Source organism: Phaethon aethereus (genome assembly GCF_964289735.1).
Source record: "Phaethon aethereus genome assembly, chromosome: 18".
Taxonomy (NCBI): Eukaryota; Metazoa; Chordata; class Aves; order Phaethontiformes; family Phaethontidae; genus Phaethon; species Phaethon aethereus.
The window spans coordinates 10,614,188-10,632,949 of NC_138594.1; the positions used below are offsets into that span (position 1 = coordinate 10,614,188).

Genomic DNA, 18,762 nt, shown 5'->3' on the forward strand with positions numbered 1-18,762 from the left:
TCTCGTTACACAGCATGATCTGTCTTCATTTTATGGACTTTGTAATTATAGGCTGAGTGATGCTAAGTTTCTTACACATTTCTTGAAATTGTAAGTTTGAAGTGAGAGAGAATCTGAAAAGCAAGGGGTCGTTTCAGCTTTTGGTTAGAGATCACTTCGATGAAATTTGCCTCAGAAAGATCATGAAAATGCACTTCAGCAGTTGGAGTTCAGACAGTGTGTTCCTAGCAAGCTCCACTGTGTTGAGCACCGAGGTAAGGATGGCAGAAGTACCACTGGGGCTAGTCGGCTGTCTAGTGAAAGTCCAGTCTGCCTAATTCCACTAGAAAGTGTTGCTGTGTGAAGCGAGACCTGCTAAATACTCTGATGGTGGTCCATTTAGGAGATTGTTTCAAGCCTGCTTTTCTCTATAATGTGGAATTTCCCCTGACAAATGTGACCATGGCACTTAAGACAGAAGTAAGTGTAGGAAGATGGTTCGGGGTGGGCTCATTAATCATACCTACCTAACTGAAGTAGAGAGACCAAAAGAAATTAAGGAAAGGACAAGCCATTAGTTCAGCATGCCTTTGGAGCTGTAATTGGAAAAAACAGTCTTTGTAGAAAGGGTGTTTTATTGTTTAATGAGAACTCATTAGTAAGACTAAATTTGCGGAAGAACTTGTTAGTTTTGCTTATTGGCAGCAGTGGACTGCTGCAACTCAATCCACAGAACACTTGCATATTGTTCAGGATTGTCCAGTGTCAGCCAGTTCTGGTCAGTAGTGGGCTGCAGTTGTTTCATGATGATTTGGTAGCAGACTAGTTTCTTCAGCTTTTCTGTGCCCGCTTATTTACATCTTACGCTACAATAATCGGAAAGCCTGGAAGAACTCGGTGGGCCCACTGACTGCATGGTCCCCTGCTTTTGTTGTGTTCATGTCAGGCTGTGTTCATGTTACTGCATCCACAGCTATATCCGAAGAGCATTAAGGCTGGAGGCTGAGCATTCAAAAATTAGATTATACCAGAATTCAGTAATTAATGAAACCCAGTACATTAGTTTAGCTCTGTTGTGCATGAAATAGTATACAGTACTTCCAGTACTACTGATAGTAATCTGTATTCTCTTCTTGCTGGCTTTCTGCCCTGTTGCATTCAGTTTGGCTTCTTCCCTCCTGCTTTTCACCATGAAAGCAGTTCTTGCCTCATTTCTTTTTTCAGTCGGCCAGCTTCTGTAATGCTTGCTGCCAGCAGAGAAAGTGTGTTCTGGTTGCGTTTCTGATGACTAGCAACATAGATTGGTCTGGAATAGAAGTCGCAGAGGAAAAGCTTGCTTGAAAGCTGAATACTTGGCCTGCATTGTGCTAAGTACGCATGAAATCTTCAGTAAATTTATCTTCCAAGTTCAACAACTCTTAGCTGTCCAGCAAGCCTAGGGAATAACCAGTCCCAGATAGCGAATGCTCATTTTTGCCCAATTTCAAGCCACCAGAGCCTGTTCTCGGTGAAACATGAGGATGTTAGTAACATTGTTGAGCTCTAGATTAGAAGAAAATATGGTCTTTGTAGAAAAAGTATTGGTGCCTTCAGTTCATGGAAATCACTTGAAGATGCCGAATAGTAATCAGTGGTTCTGTTTTCCTTATGAAGTACTTCGTGATTACATATTTTATCAGTGATATTTGCATATTTTATCAGTGAGCTCATATGTGGACTCCATATTTTATTCTGTTTTGCCTTGTTACAGTTACACATCGGAACTTTTCTATGAAGGCAAATTGATGGCAAGTGGAAAGCAGCCAGCACACAAAGATTTCTACCCTTTGACTTTCTTCACAGCGCGTGGAGAAGATGTGCAGGAAAAAAATAGTACAGCTTTCTACAATAATGCAGAGGTAACTCTTGGCTTTATCTTTCACTGTTTTCTTAAAGCTCCCTTCCCCTCCAAATTTATTGGTTTATGCTCAGTGTAGGTGGCAGACATAAATTGTCCTCTACTAGGAGAGAGGAACATGGAGTTTGCTAAAGATGAAGTAGTGAACATTGCAATTGTAGTAAACATTTCCATTAATTTATCTTCTTTTTGCTTTGCAAATTGCAAGCTGCATGTAGTTCTCTCAGGCTCATTCTTCAGGATGTCTTTCCTGATAATTTTTTGTGACAGTCCAACGGATGTATCTTAGCAACTGAGAGTAACTGCAATTTGAAGTAAAACCTAGATTTCTTTGACTGTTGTAGAAATGTTCCCACTCAGATGAGTCCTCTGGAGTAGCTTTTCATATTTGCTTTGATATATTTAGGATCAGTGTCTAACTGGTCATGTGCAGATGAGATTTTTTTTTCGGTGAGAACTTATTCTCAATATGTTTGTTTCACATAGATTTATTTGTATTCCTCTAAAATTACTTTCATTCTCATTCCTTTCGTTCCTTCTCTTGAGTTAAAAATCTAAACCCCACAAAACCAAACACACGTGTGGGCCCCCCCGTGATACTTTTCATAGTGGAAGATGCCTTTTTCCAGTCACCTCAAGTTAGGGGAGGGTTGACCCAACTACTTTTTCTCTCAGCAAAAAGATGTCTTAAGAAATGTCCTTCACATTTAAGGAAAAACAAAGAAATATCCCTAATTTTCTTAAATTTACTTTAACTAGGGTTAGATTGCAGTTTAGCAGCAGTGTTTGTTGTGCATTCTTTGATGTATTAAAATATCTACTTAAATAAGAAGCTTCAATGACTTCTGGACACATCACTAAAAAAAACTGAAGGCACCTGACTACTTTCATTAATCTACTTGGGTTGCTTTGCCACTTAAAAATAGTTGTAAAAAACCTAAAAATATCTTCAGTGGCCAAGTAACTGTCTGAAAATTGTGAGTCATTAATAGCTAAAGGCAGAAATGAAGGACAACAGCTGCTTAAACGCCAACATGAAAAACTGAAAGTTAGATGATGAGGGAGATTTTTTTTTTTCTGTTTGACCTTAATGGATGTTTGCATTGGGGCATCTTATGGTTCATTGGTGCCTATATTAAGTATTAATCAGGAAAATACACTTTCCCTTTTTGGTCTGAATTCAAAAATTTCCCCATATGGTGTTAATTCTAACTACATATCCAGAAGCTACATGCTTTCAGAAAAGATTGCCAAAATACCTGCAAAAGATTACATTATTTGTGCTATAGTTTTTATCGATATCAGAGTTTCTTCTAATATCCTTTGTCAGTAGAACTAGCTTTTAAATACAAGAATTTATGTTGTGAAAAGTTATATTCAGGGCTTGCTCAAAAACAGCCACATATTTTCAGTGCCCTCTGAAAAACTGAAATACCAAAAAGAAACTAGTTGTGACTTTTTAAGGAATCTTTTTAAAGATCTTTTGCTTTATTAGTTTCCTCCTGATTTTTTTTTCAATTTTTTTTTAGTTTTTCAATGATCTGTCCCAGTTTAGATTAACCTAAACCAAACAAACCTTAAGTGAGAATATGTGTTGTATGATCAGACCATAGATGGTAAGAAATCAGCATGAAACAACAGAGTTTTAGCAGTTAGGAACTACTATGCTTTATACTATTGTACATACCCATTGTGATTTATGACTTTTCTTGTTCCTGAAATGTCCAAAGAAGTTCCCAGAATTCCCACTTACCAATTTGAAGATGAGATAATATAACAGCTGGGAGCATTAAGTTTATTTTTAACGCGCCCTTCCCACAACCAAAGATAACTGTATGAATAGGGAAGAGACGAAAGTTAAAAATACTTGAGGTTCTTGTAGGAAAGACTATCTGCCTAGCTTCCATTAAGAGCCTGAGCTTGCATTTGTGATGCTATAGGAAAACTGCATTCATCAATTTTCATTCTTTAAATAGCTGGATAAATATTTATTAAATGACATATTGACACTTATCAAATGACATATTGAATGTCAGTATAAAAAACCCCAAACAAACCCACAAACCTTCCAGAGAGTTACTCAGAAATACCTTCTGTAGAGCAGTATCTCTATTCAGTGTGTTGAAACAGAAGCTGCTATGCCTGGTACTTTTTGGCAGGAGGTTACTTTAAGCCTGTCTCATCACAGGCTTAATAAAAACATGAGTTTTTATTACTCATTAGTCTTCTCAGGCAGCGCACTTAATAGTATTTCATAGAGACGAACTAGCAGCTGATGAATAATCTGAAACTCCTGATGGTATCCTTTGGAATGGGAAATGATTGTGCTCTGGTATATGTATTCTCTTTCTGGAGTTATCAAATTCTAATACGACATACATAAAATCCAGAATAAAAAGAAAATAATCCCTATTTGGGCAGTATATTTACTTATGGAAATTAGATAAAGTACGATAAGAAGGGTCCTACTGCGCTTGACATTTTTGTAAGAACATAAGTGTGAAAATGAAGGTTGTTAATATGATTTCGCAGCTTGTACTTTAAAGGTGACATTTTTGTGGGCAAACTTTTATTTCAAGAATAAAAAAAGGTACTGTATGGTAAATACATTGTTTTAATACATGATATTTAGAGTATCACTATAGAATACAATGATGTTGTTGCTTGTTCAGTAAGGCTACGTAATACTGTGACACGTAAATGTTTTAGAGCTTTAAAATTCAAGTTCTCTCTCCATATCAAAGAATGATCTTCACTGGAGCATACTTTTAAGAGTTCTGACTTTCTTTTAAGGTGTTTGAAGTAGTAGAGCGTGTTGAAGAATTAAGAAGAAAATGGCCTGTTGCCTGGGGCAAATTGGATGACGGCAGTATAGGTGTCGTAACACCTTACGCTGATCAAGTGTTCAGAATTCGGGCTGAACTTCGGAAAAAAAGACTGTCTGATGTCAGTGTGGAGAGAGTGCTAAATGTTCAGGGTAAGTAATAGTTACATCTCTCAAAGGTATGCTAAGGAAGTAAAAAAATGTGGCTGGTGAAGTTAAGCAAGACTTCCTAAAATAATCTAAAAGTGATCAGAACAAAAGGGCTGTGATGTAACCCATAAAAACTGATGTGTCAAAATGAAACTGGCTAGTATGCTGATTAGATGTTATTCCAACATTGAATACCAAAGCAATAAACTCATGGATGTGAGACTTATCTGTCTTTTCAAAAGTAAGTTCAAGCTGATTTAAAAAATAAATTGGTTGAGTGAAAAATGTGAAAACTGATGGATTTTTACTGTAAGGGGAAAAACAGAGTTACAAATAAAAATGTAACAAGGCTTTAGGCTCAAAATGTTTTACTGATGTTTGCATTTGTAGAATAGACTGTAAAAAGGGGTCCACAAATTTAGGTATTTGTTCTGGGAATCACACTGACAACAATAATTTTGTACAGGCATAGCCTGTTGTAGTCAGTAATAAACAAAGAAGGTAGTAAAGTAACTGAGTGACAGTGACTGGTGTGTTCTGTTTTTTCATGGTAGATATTAATATATTTGAAAATTATTAAATACGAAATAAGAGTGTCCAGAACTTTCTGGTTTTTTAGGGTCAAATAAATAAGTTTTGTTATTGGCTGACTGGCAATACTGTAAGGATAATTAGCATTTCAGAAAGTTCAGGAGTGATTAATATCAGGATGAAAAATAAGTTTTTTAAAGAGGAAATATTCTTGTAATAGAATATGCTATTTATAGTGCATCTTTTAAAATTTTTAAATGTTATTATTCTTGCATAAAGCTCTTCGTATGAAGGGTAGCTATCAGTCCTTCAGAATATCTAGGTGTGAAATCTGGCTGGCAAGTAAAGTGATCTGATTGTGTTACTGGCAGAAATAGCTGCAATTATCTCAGACATTTGTTTTTTGTTTCATTTTAGGAAAACAGTTTAGAGTTTTATTTCTCAGCACAGTACGAACACGGCATACATGCAAACATAAGCAAACACCAATTAAAAGGAAAGAGCAGTTACTGGAGGATTCAACAGAAGACTTGGATTACGGTTTTCTGTCTAATTACAAACTTCTCAACACTGCCATTACAAGAGCACAATCCTTGGTAGCTGTGGTGGGAGATCCTATTGCTTTATGCTCCATTGGAAGATGCAGGTACTTTATATATGTTCCTTAGTTAATCTGGACTAAGGATACTAGAAAACGTGTTTATTACTGATGGATTTAGTAAAATGATGGATGATGTTTTAGGTGCCAAAGAAGACACAGTTTATTTAAATCCTAAAAATAATGAAATTGAAATTCTTCATGTTTATATCCATAGGAATACCATAAAGATGGTAAAGCATTAGTTGTGTTCCCAACTCTTGCAGAGGCTTGAATCTCCAGGCATGATTTCAGCTTGTCCAAAGTGTGCTGCTGAAGCTCACCCCTCAGGCAGAGCAGGCGGCTGTAGCCCTGCGTAGACTGAGCAGCGTCGGTCTATGCCGCAGTAATTCCTGCGATGCCATCTACCAAGTCTGCTCTGGAGCTGGAAGCATGCAGTTGTGCAAGGGCCACTCTGTCCCCTCATTAGTAGGTCTTGCTGACAGGGAAGAGAGGGGACATTTTTTTCAATGATAGTGAAGAAAACCACTACAGGTGAGAGGCAGAGTATTTTAATATCCTCTGTGGGTGGACAAGTCTGGCTTTTTTTGTTGTTTGTTTTTCTGTTTTGTTTTGTTCTGGTTTTACCTTCTTACCCAGAGTCACAGTGTCACCATGTGTAACAACCTATGGAGAAAAAATGTGGGATATCTACCACCTGGTCATTGATAAACTTTTAATGTATTTATAGTTGCTGATTTTTACTTGACAGTAACAATCGAAGATGCTTCATTTTATTTTCTAGTGTGGCTTTTTTGGTATACCTCTTACAATTTTACATACAAATAAAAGTAATATATAATTTGGAGTTACAGACTGTGATGTATTTTAAAGTCAAATATTACAGCAGTCGTAGGAAGGTAGAAGACTTGAAAGGCATTGTTTATGTTTTTATCATGAAACTAGGAAAAAACTTGTTAAGATTTGAGTGAATTTACTTTTTATAGACCTAAATGAAGAAATGTGAAGAATGCTGAGATGTAAACACTGATGTTAAGGATACCAAGTTCTTGTTCTTCAGAGGTTTCTTTTTAGATGGAAGAGCTAAAATGTTGAGATGATCAGAGATGAACCCTGAGGCTTATTTCTCAAAGAGAGGAAGTACTGTGCTGACTAAATTATTACAATACAGCTAAAAATACGTATTAGTCAGTTGTTATATCTACGTTCTATTCTGCTTTCCTGAGCAGCATTCTTCTACTATATTGAAAATGGATGTGGTTTTCAAAGATTAGAATTGAAAAACTGGAATAGAAGCCAAACCTTTGTTTGCTGCATTTATGAAATACAGCCTGAATTTAACCACTTATCTGCTGGGGACATGTCAAGAGTACATTAATACAGCGGTCTGCTCTAAACAGCTAATAGCATCTTATTAGAAGAGAAATAATGGTTGTGGCTTTATTTCACTTTTCCCATTACCTGCTAGTTTTTTTAGACATGATCTGGTTTATGTAACTAACTGGTGAGAGAGAGCTCTCTGCCTCCCATGCACTTGATCCACAAAGCATGAGTGTCTGTTAGTCCGCTGGTGCAGCGTCTAGTTCATCAGCTTACGCTGCAGAGATGCATGACTTAGCTGTGGAGGTTGCCATGCTGCGCTGACTGAGGTTTCTTCTTACTGCTTGTTCAGAAATTACTCCTGGTTGATAAATTTTGCTTCTCTTCCCCGCACTGGGGTTCAGAATGTGCAGTGGTACCCAAGTCAGGGGGTTAGTTAATCCCTAGTTAGTCTGGCTAGCAGCTAGGACCATTATTGGTTCTCCAACCATCTGCCTAAAGACAGCTTTTGTTGGAGAATGACCATGTCCCTTATTCTCTCTAAATCCCAGTGGGGAAGATAATCTCTTAAATTTTCATGTAACCCTGAGTGTTAAGGTTTTAAATTACCCAAAGGGGACCCAGTCTTCAAATGTGGGGGCTCAGCAGTTTCTCCAAGTATGGCTCCTTCAAAATATCTGAAATAGGGCATGCAAAAACTTACTAAAATAAAAATACAGGTTTACTAAAATAAAAATACAGTAAAAATACAAAAACTTACTAAAATAAAAATACTACCTTATGGTACATAAAGTAGTCTTGGCAGTTACGGATTGAGTTTGCCTTTCAAAGACCAGCAGCTGTTTATAGACGTATAGCTGTTGAAAATTATAAAACAAAAAGATAATTAAGAAACAAGGAACACTGGAACTTTATTAAGATGTGTCTCAAGCTTTCCCTTTAATATACCATTGTCTTGTTTCACTGAATAATTGAACATTCACTCTTTGAAAATAGTGCTGGAGGGGCTCAGGCATACTGTTACAAAGATGGTTCTTTTTTAGTACAACAGGAGTATAGAAGTCTGAAAGAAGTGACATTTCGTTAGCAAAAACAGACCTCAAAAAAGTTTAGAGAATACTTGAGTTCTATAAATATTCTAATACCTGTCAAAATGAGTCAAGGCTCTGTAATGATAGTTGTGGAGAGCTTTGTGAAGTATGCCCAGGGTAGTCGTTACACTTCTGTGTGTTACAATCGGACTAGACAGGGCTGTTTTGGCAGACACTCCCTTTAAACTGCAGAGCGCACTGCAAGGCAGAGACAGCGGTATTTTATTCTCTCTTCTTACACCCCAGTACAAGCGTTCCATGTGTAGAGAGGCTGCTTGGGGCATTTTAAGCAAAAGTGGATGGGTCTCGGTGGATTTGTGGTACTTGACAGTAAGTTTGGTGACTGAATTGATTAATCAGAGGGAGTTCCATCATTAAAGCATCCCAGTGAAGTATTTCATTTTGGTTTTTAATCCTCACTTAAAACCTTGCAAGATATATTTGCCTTACAGCAAAATGCAGAAAGACAGCCATCTTGCATCCTGAATTTTAAAAGAGCATTTCTTGCCCATATAAAATCGCAACAGAAAATGAGCTTTGAAGGAAAACTATTTTGAATTCTTAAATATATCAGTAACATTACAGTATTCATGCAGTAAAGACATTTATTCTTTTCCACAAAGGGTAGTTACTCGGCAAAATGTGACGCTGCTGTTGTTAAAATTAGTGTGCAGCCTTCTCTTATTTTACAGGTTTTGGGGAGGCAACACTGAAAGAACTGTACTTGCTTATAGGCCAGAGCTTATCACCGAAGGGTGAACTAGAATGAGTTATAGTCAAGCACACCTTTAAGATCATTCTCTTTTTAATCCTCTTTTTCAGTAACTTTCTTTGCTCTTGATCGTTTTGAAAGAGAACAGCTGAGTATTTTTTTTTTTAAAGTGATATATTCAAACCTTATTTAAATATCTTTTAACCTTAAGTAATGTCACCCAAAAAGTTCCTTTGAGTTTTGTATAGATCCTGCTGTGGATGTTAAAAATGTAAAGGCATATTTTTATAAGCAATAGAAAGACATGTCATGAGAAAGCAGAATACAGGTAGGAATGTTCTTTTATTACATGGTTTAATTAACCCCTCCACAAAGTTGGATACAGAATATTCATAGAGAAAGTCATGTGTCATCTGATGGTTTTCCTTCTGGCTTGAAATTTGTTCTGTATGTTACAGAAATATCTGACACACAGTAAAATTTATGATTTTATTTGTTTTCCACCAGAGGATCTCAAAGGCCCTCTAGATACTCCTGAGCTGCTAATCTTTATGTGACTCTGAAGTGTTTCACAGGAGTAGTTTTGAGGGTATATCTCAACTTTGGTATTTGTGACACTGGAATAGAATGATCTGCCTAAACTCGTAGAACCTTTTTGGCATCTTCTGGGACCGAGAATCTGTATAAACGCTGTGATGCTTTATTAAATTGCTTTAATAAATTCCATAGATTGCATACATTCCAGAATTTTAAGCATTGTGTTAGCTGTGTTTGGTTTTCTAGGGAAAAAAAATCCAAGTTAGTCCTGTCCACGACATTAATATTAAATGTGATATAAACCCAGTGCTGTGATCTGAGAGGCATGGACAGACCCGTATGTTCATTTTAAATGACTGGGGAGCTTTGTGTTACCCTGTGGGATTCAGATGCATGGATCAGGTTGAAGGATGGATGGCTTTGTGTGTAAAATGAGTGTACATGAAAAACAAAAATGCCATGCAGTTATATTAAATCTGTTTCGATTTTAACAAGAGACATTGAGTCTTACTATTTTTTTAATTGTTTCTAAAAATTGTTTCCATAGGAAATTTTGGGAAAGATTTATTGCCCTATGTCATGAGAATGAAAGTCTCCATGGTATCACCTTTGAACAGATCAAAGCTCAGTTGGAAGCTTTGGAGTTAAAGAAAACTTATGTGTTGAACCCACTGGCTCCTGAGTTTATTCCCCGAGCTCTTCGACATCAACATTCAGCGAATACCACCAAACAACAGCAGTCACCACCAAAGGTAAAGTTTTACTCATGATGAATTTTGTCGGAAAGTGGAAGCGACTGTAGAAATGCCTTTTGAGAAATTATATAAAAGGTTTATGGAACAAGCTGTTTGTTTTAAAATGGCATCAATGCAATCAGATATGAATGCAAACTCCAGAGGGATCCTCAGCATTTTCACGTGAAAGCTTGAGACTTGTATTAAAATACAGTATTTAGCAATATAGCTTGGGGTTGTCCAAGCCTTGTTTCCATGCTAAAATGTATGACTTGGGTCACTTTGGCATGTTCATTGACTGTGGTACAACAACCCTGATGAACTTAAACCATGGATCTTGGCCTTAATATTTAGATAAACTGAATTAAACCCTCTGAAGAAGAAGCAGTACCTATCCCAAGTAGCTTGTGCTCTGACTGTACCCCAAGAACCAACAGGTTGATACAGACAGTGGCAAGGAGTATAAAGAAACAAAAAAATAATAGCCAAAAGTGATTTGATCTAAAAATCACAAATAAAATTTAGGGACTTATATAAGATAATTGTTTGATTTAATTACAAATACGTTCTAAAACAGTATATCACCTAGATTAGCTTACTGATAATGTCCTTCAGAAGACCAGACTTCATTAGCACCAAGAGGGCAGGGAGATGAAATTACCACTTAGTGGTAATTTTGTCAGCTGTTTTTATAAAAGCAGGTAAAGAAGTGATGAAAATACGTAGCTTCCTTACGATGATAAAGAATAACACTAAGTTTTGGAGCTTTTTTTTTGGGTGGTGTATTAGCAACTAACTCTGTTTTAATAGTTCTTTGTAGTTTATTTCAAAATAATGCAAGTTATAATTTAATTAAATTGTGTTTTGAGATGCAACTAAAATGCAGGTTGTCAGCTTTGTGGTGAATTCTGTTGTACAAGAAGGAAGAAGCGTATGTATTTTCCATAGCTTTGCATTTTTGTTGCAGGCTCTATCATTTAAATCAAATTTTTACGATAGGTTTTTTTAACTTTAACAGTACAAAAAGGAAAGCCTTCCCTTTGGCAGTCCTTCCCAAAAGAGAGCTTGTAAGTGAGAACATTTGGTTTCTTCATCAAGATGCATTATTTTCTGAAACAAACACCAGATTTCTAAGTCATTTAGTTATGTGTCAAAACACTAGGCTTACAGAAAAATGTAAATTAAAAAATTATTTTCTTTAAAAAGTCATTGCTATGCTCTCATTTTTCATGAGTGCTTCATCCTTGAATGTGTTTTCTTTATTAAAAGAACATCACTATTAATATTTTTTGTTTCCTGTAAGTATTTGAAAGTGCAGGTATAGGACATTTAAAAATGGGGGGGTGGAGGAAGCGAGAGTCTTGTGAATAGACTGTTCTGTTTATTTTTTCTTCCAGTTTGTTAGTAAACTAAGCACTTGTGCTGTAGAAATCAGAAGAGACACTTTCAAACTGCCAATACTGTATTTTCAGTTTAAGATCTGAAGTGTTTTAGCCATCTATATCGTATAACAAAATTTTTTTCCTCTGAATACAATTGACAGCTAGCACGTGCAGTAACGGAAGTAAAGCGAGCAGGTAATATTCAGACATACACAGAAAATGGCTGTGATAAGTGATACATTTCCCTTTGCTAAAGTTTTAAAAGCAGATGGTTAGCTTCGCTCATTTTAGACCTCCTGAATACAATATTTAACATTAAAAGATGAAAGATTAAAAACCCAGTGCTGCTGTATTTTGTAGCGAAAAAATGCGAACAGCCTCGGGTAGGGTGTGTTGTGGTGAGTTTGTGGACATCCGTGCAATTCAGGGCTTGCCTTTCACACGGGGTGAAAAGTGATGTTGTAAAAAGGGCACCTTCTTATACAGCAGAATTGCTTTTGGATTTATTTAAGTACATAAAAACCTCTTTGCTGCTTATTTTTTGAAAGAAGGAAAGAAGTTTCAGTCCTGTCTCTCTGAGAAGCAAACAGCTAATACGGACCTGGCTAGCTGTGGGCCTGTGCTTCATGGCAGCCCCGTCTGTGAGAGCGTCTGCCTTCCCCGGCGTTTGGCTTGGCTGGGGATGGTGGAAGCGCAGAGGAGAGCAGAGTTGGAGAGGCACAGCCTTTATTAAAGGTGATGATGTGGAAGTGGAAAGTTTCTGGAACTTGGAGCTCCCCGCAGGGTAGTTCGCGTACAGTAAACTAGGCTCTGACTTTCACAGCTATGCCTATCTCCCAGTCACTGCCTGTGTTCAGCTTTTAGGCCTGGATTCAGGTGCTTAATCGGGATACGTCATCATCCTAGACATTTTATACAGTCAGCGAGGGCCACAGCTCTGATTAAGTCTCTGGAGAGCACTCTCTTCTCCTGTCTGATGACTAAAGGGGGATGCTGGAGTGACGAGGCTGTTAACTGCCTGAAGTCAGGGACCTAAATCTGCGTTTCCTCTAGGTGGTTTTATATAATGCAGTTTTTATACCCTGAAGGTGGAGCAAGGTTTTAGAGGAAGATGAGTGTATCTGTCCTCCAGTGCTCTCAGTTGTCGTCAGCTGAAGTGTGGGTTTAGATGTTTTTTAGATGGGTAGGGAAAAGAACCTTGAGCTGGAAATCTTTGAGAAATGATAACAGTTCAGTTATTAATAGACTATTGTAAAATCGTTAAGCCATCAAAACCATGAAAAAGAAAAAAAGGGAAAAGATGAGAAGACAAAAGAAACGTCCTGTCCCCATCTTACAAATGGCGCCAGTTGACTTACACTCACAGTTTGATATCATTATATGCTGAAGCTCCTGTTCAACAGGACAGCTGTTCTTAGGGATTTATGTAATTATTTGCTATTTCAGTTTTAAAAATATGGCCCCTATAAAATACAAGTATGGTAGGTAGAACAGAGATTTGTTACACTTCTGCACATACGGCTTGATGCTGACTGACAGCATAACAGATACAGATATGCCTTGTCGTAACCATGAGTGATTAAGGCATGTAGCTCCTCTGAATTTTGTTTTAGATTGAATCTTGCTCTCTTTAGTGAATAAGCAGGTTTCTTTTGCTTAAGTACTGCAATGAAAAGGAATTACTATTTTATTTTTCAATAATTAATTTTTAAAATGGGAGGAAAATTCAGAGACTAGTTCTTTAATCTAGTTCATGCCTGAGTCGACAGCGTCAAACAACCTGTCTTTGTACCCTGACTAATTTGCTCAGACTGCTGGAAAACTGCCTAGACTTATCTCCTGGGCAAGAAAAGTTTTGCGTTGAAGTGTTTTTAGATTTATTCTACATTTGTGAATGTATTTAGGTCTGGATTAAGTAAGGTATTCCTATCCTGCAAAAGACTTAAGAGCATATAACCAGCATTTGAATATGTGCTCACAGTTTATGAATATTAACCAATTAGTTGATGCTATAAATTCATGGGTGTGTATGAAGGATAACTCAGTTCCTTTTCTAATGTACAGTTCACCAAGGGAAAAACAATTTCCCCAGGGTACTCTGGTTCTTGACTCCACTAATAGTACTTTTGGGGGAGCAGTCAGTAAGGGGCCAAGATCCAGAAGCAAGTATGTGAGATGGTATAGGGAGGCAATGTCTGAGGAGGCTGGGTGAGCAACTGAGTAAAACTGGTGGCAGCTACTTTGTCTCCAACGTTCTTGAGCTGAAACCTGGAGAAGAAAATGGATCACGGTTCCACCAAGAGCTGCCACTGAAGAGGAGTGCTGAGGGTTACGTTAGCACTGGGTGCTGCTCCTAAAAGTAGTGAGAGAGCAGGAAATAAGGTGGTGAAAAGGAAACTCAAGGTAGCTTGCTGTAATTCTCCTTGCATCTGAAAACAGGCCCTGGAAGGGAGTGTCTCCAGGGGGACTGGTAATGACCCACTGTTTAATTGAGTTAGTGGTATTTAATGTCCAGCTTTGTGAATTCATAGTCAGTTCCAATTCATGGAACTGGACCGTTGAATGTGTAAGAATAAAATGTTTGGCTAACTTATTTCAGACTCTGTTTTGTATTTAACTATAGTGCTTACTTGAAATTAAAAGCTTTGTTTTATGTAAGAATGCAAAGCATTACTGTTACTGTTTTTCCCTTTAAAGGGCAAGGTCCATCATCATAGTCAGAATGACCATTTCCCACCCGATGGAATTGGTAAGTATCTCTGTTCTTACCAAAGGAATTCCCCTGAGCTTATGCTGATTTGGCTTTGGTGAAGTTGATAGTAATTTGACATAAATAGAGTATCTGGTCTGCTCTCTGCTTGAAAGCCATTTACTTCTTGTGTGCATTTGGGAAACATTATAGATTGTTAAGTGGACATTAGGTATTTCTGAGGCTATCCCTTTATAGGTGTTGTGCATACTGACTTCAGAGCCTTAACGCACCATAGTTGTTGGCCTCTTAAAAATGGCTGTGTTTGAAATTCATAACGTGAAATACCGTGCCAGTGTATTTGCACTAAAAGAGTTAGGGCATTACTTTGCATGTGCTGTTTTATGATGTACTTGAATTTAAATTGTGCTGTCATATATCCAGATATTACTGATCATACTTTTGCAAGGTCGCATGGAACAGCTTAATTTTGTTATTAATTTGAGAAAGCATTAATTTAAAGCTTGTCTTCCCTGCTAAAGAAAGAAGGATGGTTCTAGTTTTTGATGCAGTGTTTAGCAGCTACTCTGACTGTCAGCATATTTAATTAGTTTGGGACATTCTTTCATTAATGCAGTTACCAGCTACCTGCTTCTGTATCGCAATTTGTATTTTCTACCTCTTCAAATTTTTGAAATGGGATACACGATTGGATTAATGCTTTTTCTCGGTGTGTCAGGCCTATCCTGTTAGAAAATTGCAGACATGTTTTATAAAAGATAGATGCTATTAGGATGAAAAAAGAAGGAAATAAATAGTTGTTATATTCTTTTTGTGTATATATCTTTTTTGTGTGTATATCTTTTTGGGTTTTTTTTTCCCTTCTTTCTTTTCAGTTCAGCCCAATCCTTCTGTTTTAATCGGAAATCCTATCCGAGCATATACTCCTCCCCCTCCTCCTCTGGGACCTCACCCCAATCTGGGGAAATCTCCAAGTCCTGTTCAAAGGATAGATCCACACACTGGGACAAGTATTCTATATGTACCTGCTGTCTATGGAGGAAATATGGTCATGTCTGTGCCTTTGCCTGTAAGAATTAACTTTCTGTTTTTCCCCTCCCCCTCAATTATTGTATGTCGAGTGGCAAAATCAGTTAGTGAATATTTTGCAAACTTTTTCAGCACTTCAGATGTGTGGGCTTAGCTGGCTCTAGCAGTGGCTGTGCAGAGGACCACCAGAAAATGAGGACTTTAAAACATTGCTCCCACAAATAACTCGAGGCAGCCTAAAAGCAATTTCATGTTCATGTAATTTGGTGTATTTTCTCAGCTCAAGGTTTAGGCACACCAATGTGATCTGTCTCATCTGACTTGAGATACCTGCATCTGAATTAATTGCCTAGCCCAGTTCTTAATCATTGGAGAGACACAGGTGATTCAGACAGAGCTTGTTTCTCTTTATTGGCTTCATGCAGTTTAAATTACCAGCTTTGGTTGTCTGCAGTGCAGGGTGTCTGAAGTGAAGTGATAAGAAAAATAAGCATAATGGGATATTTTCCCCTTCCAGAGCCTCATAGTAAACCAGTTTCCTCTCTGATCCCTTTCCTTAATGGCATTTGGGAACACAGTGAAGATCCCTAATCAGGCCTTTTAGGCTACATTTATGTATGGAATTTTGCAGGAATAATAAAACTATCCTACCAAAACTTAACAAATTAAAGGAGCAGTCTCTGCTTTATTTTTAACCTCCACAGTCACATATTCCAGGAGGAGAATGGGGAGGAAAGAACAAAGGCTGCAGAAGGGATTTTGAGGAGTAACATGTATGTGCTGTACACAACTCCTGAAGACATGAAGGACATGGAGCCCACACATGCAGATGTGTTTAATTCCATTCATGATGCTAAACATTGGCATACAGTTAATTTGGTTTTTAATAATTATATAAGTCCTCTATTGTAATTTAGGTTATGGATGCTCTATAGGGGACTGGCTGTAGAAACTCTAGTTTCAGTTCTGTGTCTTAGATCATCTCACAGCTACAGACTGGTTTTCTTTGCTGGGTCAAGGAATTTTCCTTTTTCCTAGCATGCTAGAAATCTGCATTTGATGGATAAATTTAAATGCAATGAGAAGGCCAGCAGCTGTATCTTTGTCATACTTGCTTACATATATTAATATCAAACCACGATAACTTTAAAAGTTCTGTCTTACTATTCTAAGGTTAATATATTTTTACGTATTTCCAAGCAAAAGAAATATATTAAAAATAAGTATTTTGAGCTCACCTTCCCCGAGGATGGATTTTTTAAATAATTAAGTGGGAAGAGTGAGGTACTAATGAAGCTTTTCTTTTGAAAAGAAGCTTGTTGGAGATGATTTGAGATTGTACAGATGCAATAGTAGCCTAAAGCTCAAGTGCACATTTCAAGGGTAAATACTAATTTAAAAGAAGAATGGCATTAAAGTTGTTACAGTGAAAACAAGTAGGGACGGCAGTAAAATGTGTTTATGTTCATTTAAGATAAAATGATCTCTTTGGTTTGTTTAAGGCAGTTTCCATATCCAAGGTAAAAACATGAGGAGGTTGTCTGCTGTCATCAGTAAAGGATGCTTTGTCAGCCTGAGTGTTAATGATTACTTTCCCTGCACTCTCCTCTTATTCATACATTTTCCTCCTTTTAATAAATTCCCTATAGGGCGAGATTGAACTAATTTGATCTAGAGCTGTCGTCTTTGCAGACCTTTTAGGAATAAAATTCAAAAAGTTGTAAAAATTCATGACTTTTTTACATGCTTTCAGGAGGTGGATTTTATTTCAAATATTTAGGAAGACACTCTGCAATACATGTGTCATGTAGCATAGACACTTTGGAGTGGCCCTGTCGTTCATAACATGTGGATAGTCTCTTGATTCTGCCAGTAGTCCTGTTAACTTCACCAAGTGTCTTGTGGGTGCAGAGGTATGGTATGCCCGCTCGTTCTGTGTTAGAAGGTTACAGCGCTGGGTGGGAAAAGGACCTTAAGGAATTCCTCAGGTTAGAGGCTTCTCTGTCTGTTCCCCCCACCCCGAGACATAGCCTAATCTCTCTTTAACTACCAGGAAAAAGGACTTTTTACTTTCTTGAACTTCATCCACCTCTATTTACTTAGAGAAGAGATGAATAGAAAGTTTATTAAAATATAATTTGTCCATCAGTCTTTTCTCTCTGAATTTTGAAACCACTGAAACAAGAATTGGTTTCTGTACAAAAATTATTCCCCAGGGTAGTCCTCCAAAATCTTTGCTCTTTGCCCCTCACTGTTAGGCCTGCTCTTATTGCTGTCCCTTTCCAGCACCACCAGTAGTTGTGTGTTAGTGTGTCAGGTCATCTGATGCATGGAAAACTGCTTGTTATGAACATAACATCAGTGTGCTTTTGTTACTGTACTTCCTTTAATGTACCTTAACCGATGGAATCTTTTCTTGTTTTTGTTTTTAAATTACGTAGGTACCATGGACGGGGTATCAGGGTAGGTTTGCAGTTGACCCTCGAATCATTACTCATCAAGCAGCTATGGCATATAACATGAACCTGTTACAGGCACATGGGCGTGGGTCTCCTATACCTTATGGCCTGGGACACCATTCACCCGTTAGCATTGGACAACAGCAGCAGCTTCAGCATCAGGACAAGGAGCAACATGAACAAAGTCGAAATGGTTAGTTGTTGAAATTACATTGTGCATCACTTTTGTTTTGAGGGATTTTGTACTTTAAATAGGGCATTGAAAAAAAATCCTTTTCACATTCTTTGTAAGTGAAACAGGGATCTGTAGAGTTGGGGAAATAACCTGTGATTTGCCATTAACAAACAGAGTAAGATATTGTGGGATTCAAAGGAGGAAGTAAGGAAAGTTGGGGTTTGTGTTTGTTGAGGATATAATTGGTCTGTCTCTGTTCTGCAATCCAGTGATAAGTACTGCTGATGTTATTTGCAATTAAGTTGGAAGAATGACTTAGTGATGATTAATGAACAAAGTGCAGAGTTTAAAGGAAAAGTGTTATTTGGGTAAATTACATTAAATGTCTATGATGCTGTAAATGCTATACTAGTAAGTCTAAATTTTCCTGTGTCTGGAAGAAAAAACCCAAAATAATAATTTTTCCACTGAAACTGATTAGTTTCTTAAATGTTTTTAGGTAAAAGTGAAAACACTGCTGGGCCTGAAATCAATAAAATTCGAACACCTGAGAAGAAACCTGTGGAATCCAAGCAGGTGGGTTTGACAACTTTGAGCTTGTTGTTGGTTTGCTTTGGTTTTTTTTTTACGGTTA

The 18,762-nt window shown here is 37.4% G+C and overlaps 1 protein-coding gene across 1 annotated transcript in view; it reads left to right on the forward strand.

Annotated features, from left to right (window-relative positions):
- Positions 1-18,762, forward strand: part of HELZ (helicase with zinc finger) — a gene marked incomplete at its 5' end in the record, with an annotated part of 72,089 nt that overhangs the window by 42,566 nt on the left and 10,761 nt on the right. Inside the window, 8 exons of the mRNA XM_082008363.1 lie at positions 1,730-1,877; positions 4,670-4,853; positions 5,799-6,027; positions 10,187-10,391; positions 14,453-14,504; positions 15,341-15,534; positions 17,936-18,146; positions 18,628-18,704. Of these exons, the coding sequence (XP_081864489.1) occupies positions 1,730-1,877; positions 4,670-4,853; positions 5,799-6,027; positions 10,187-10,391; positions 14,453-14,504; positions 15,341-15,534; positions 17,936-18,146; positions 18,628-18,704 (1,300 nt within the window). The remainder of the gene's footprint in view (positions 1-1,729; positions 1,878-4,669; positions 4,854-5,798; positions 6,028-10,186; positions 10,392-14,452; positions 14,505-15,340; positions 15,535-17,935; positions 18,147-18,627; positions 18,705-18,762) is intronic.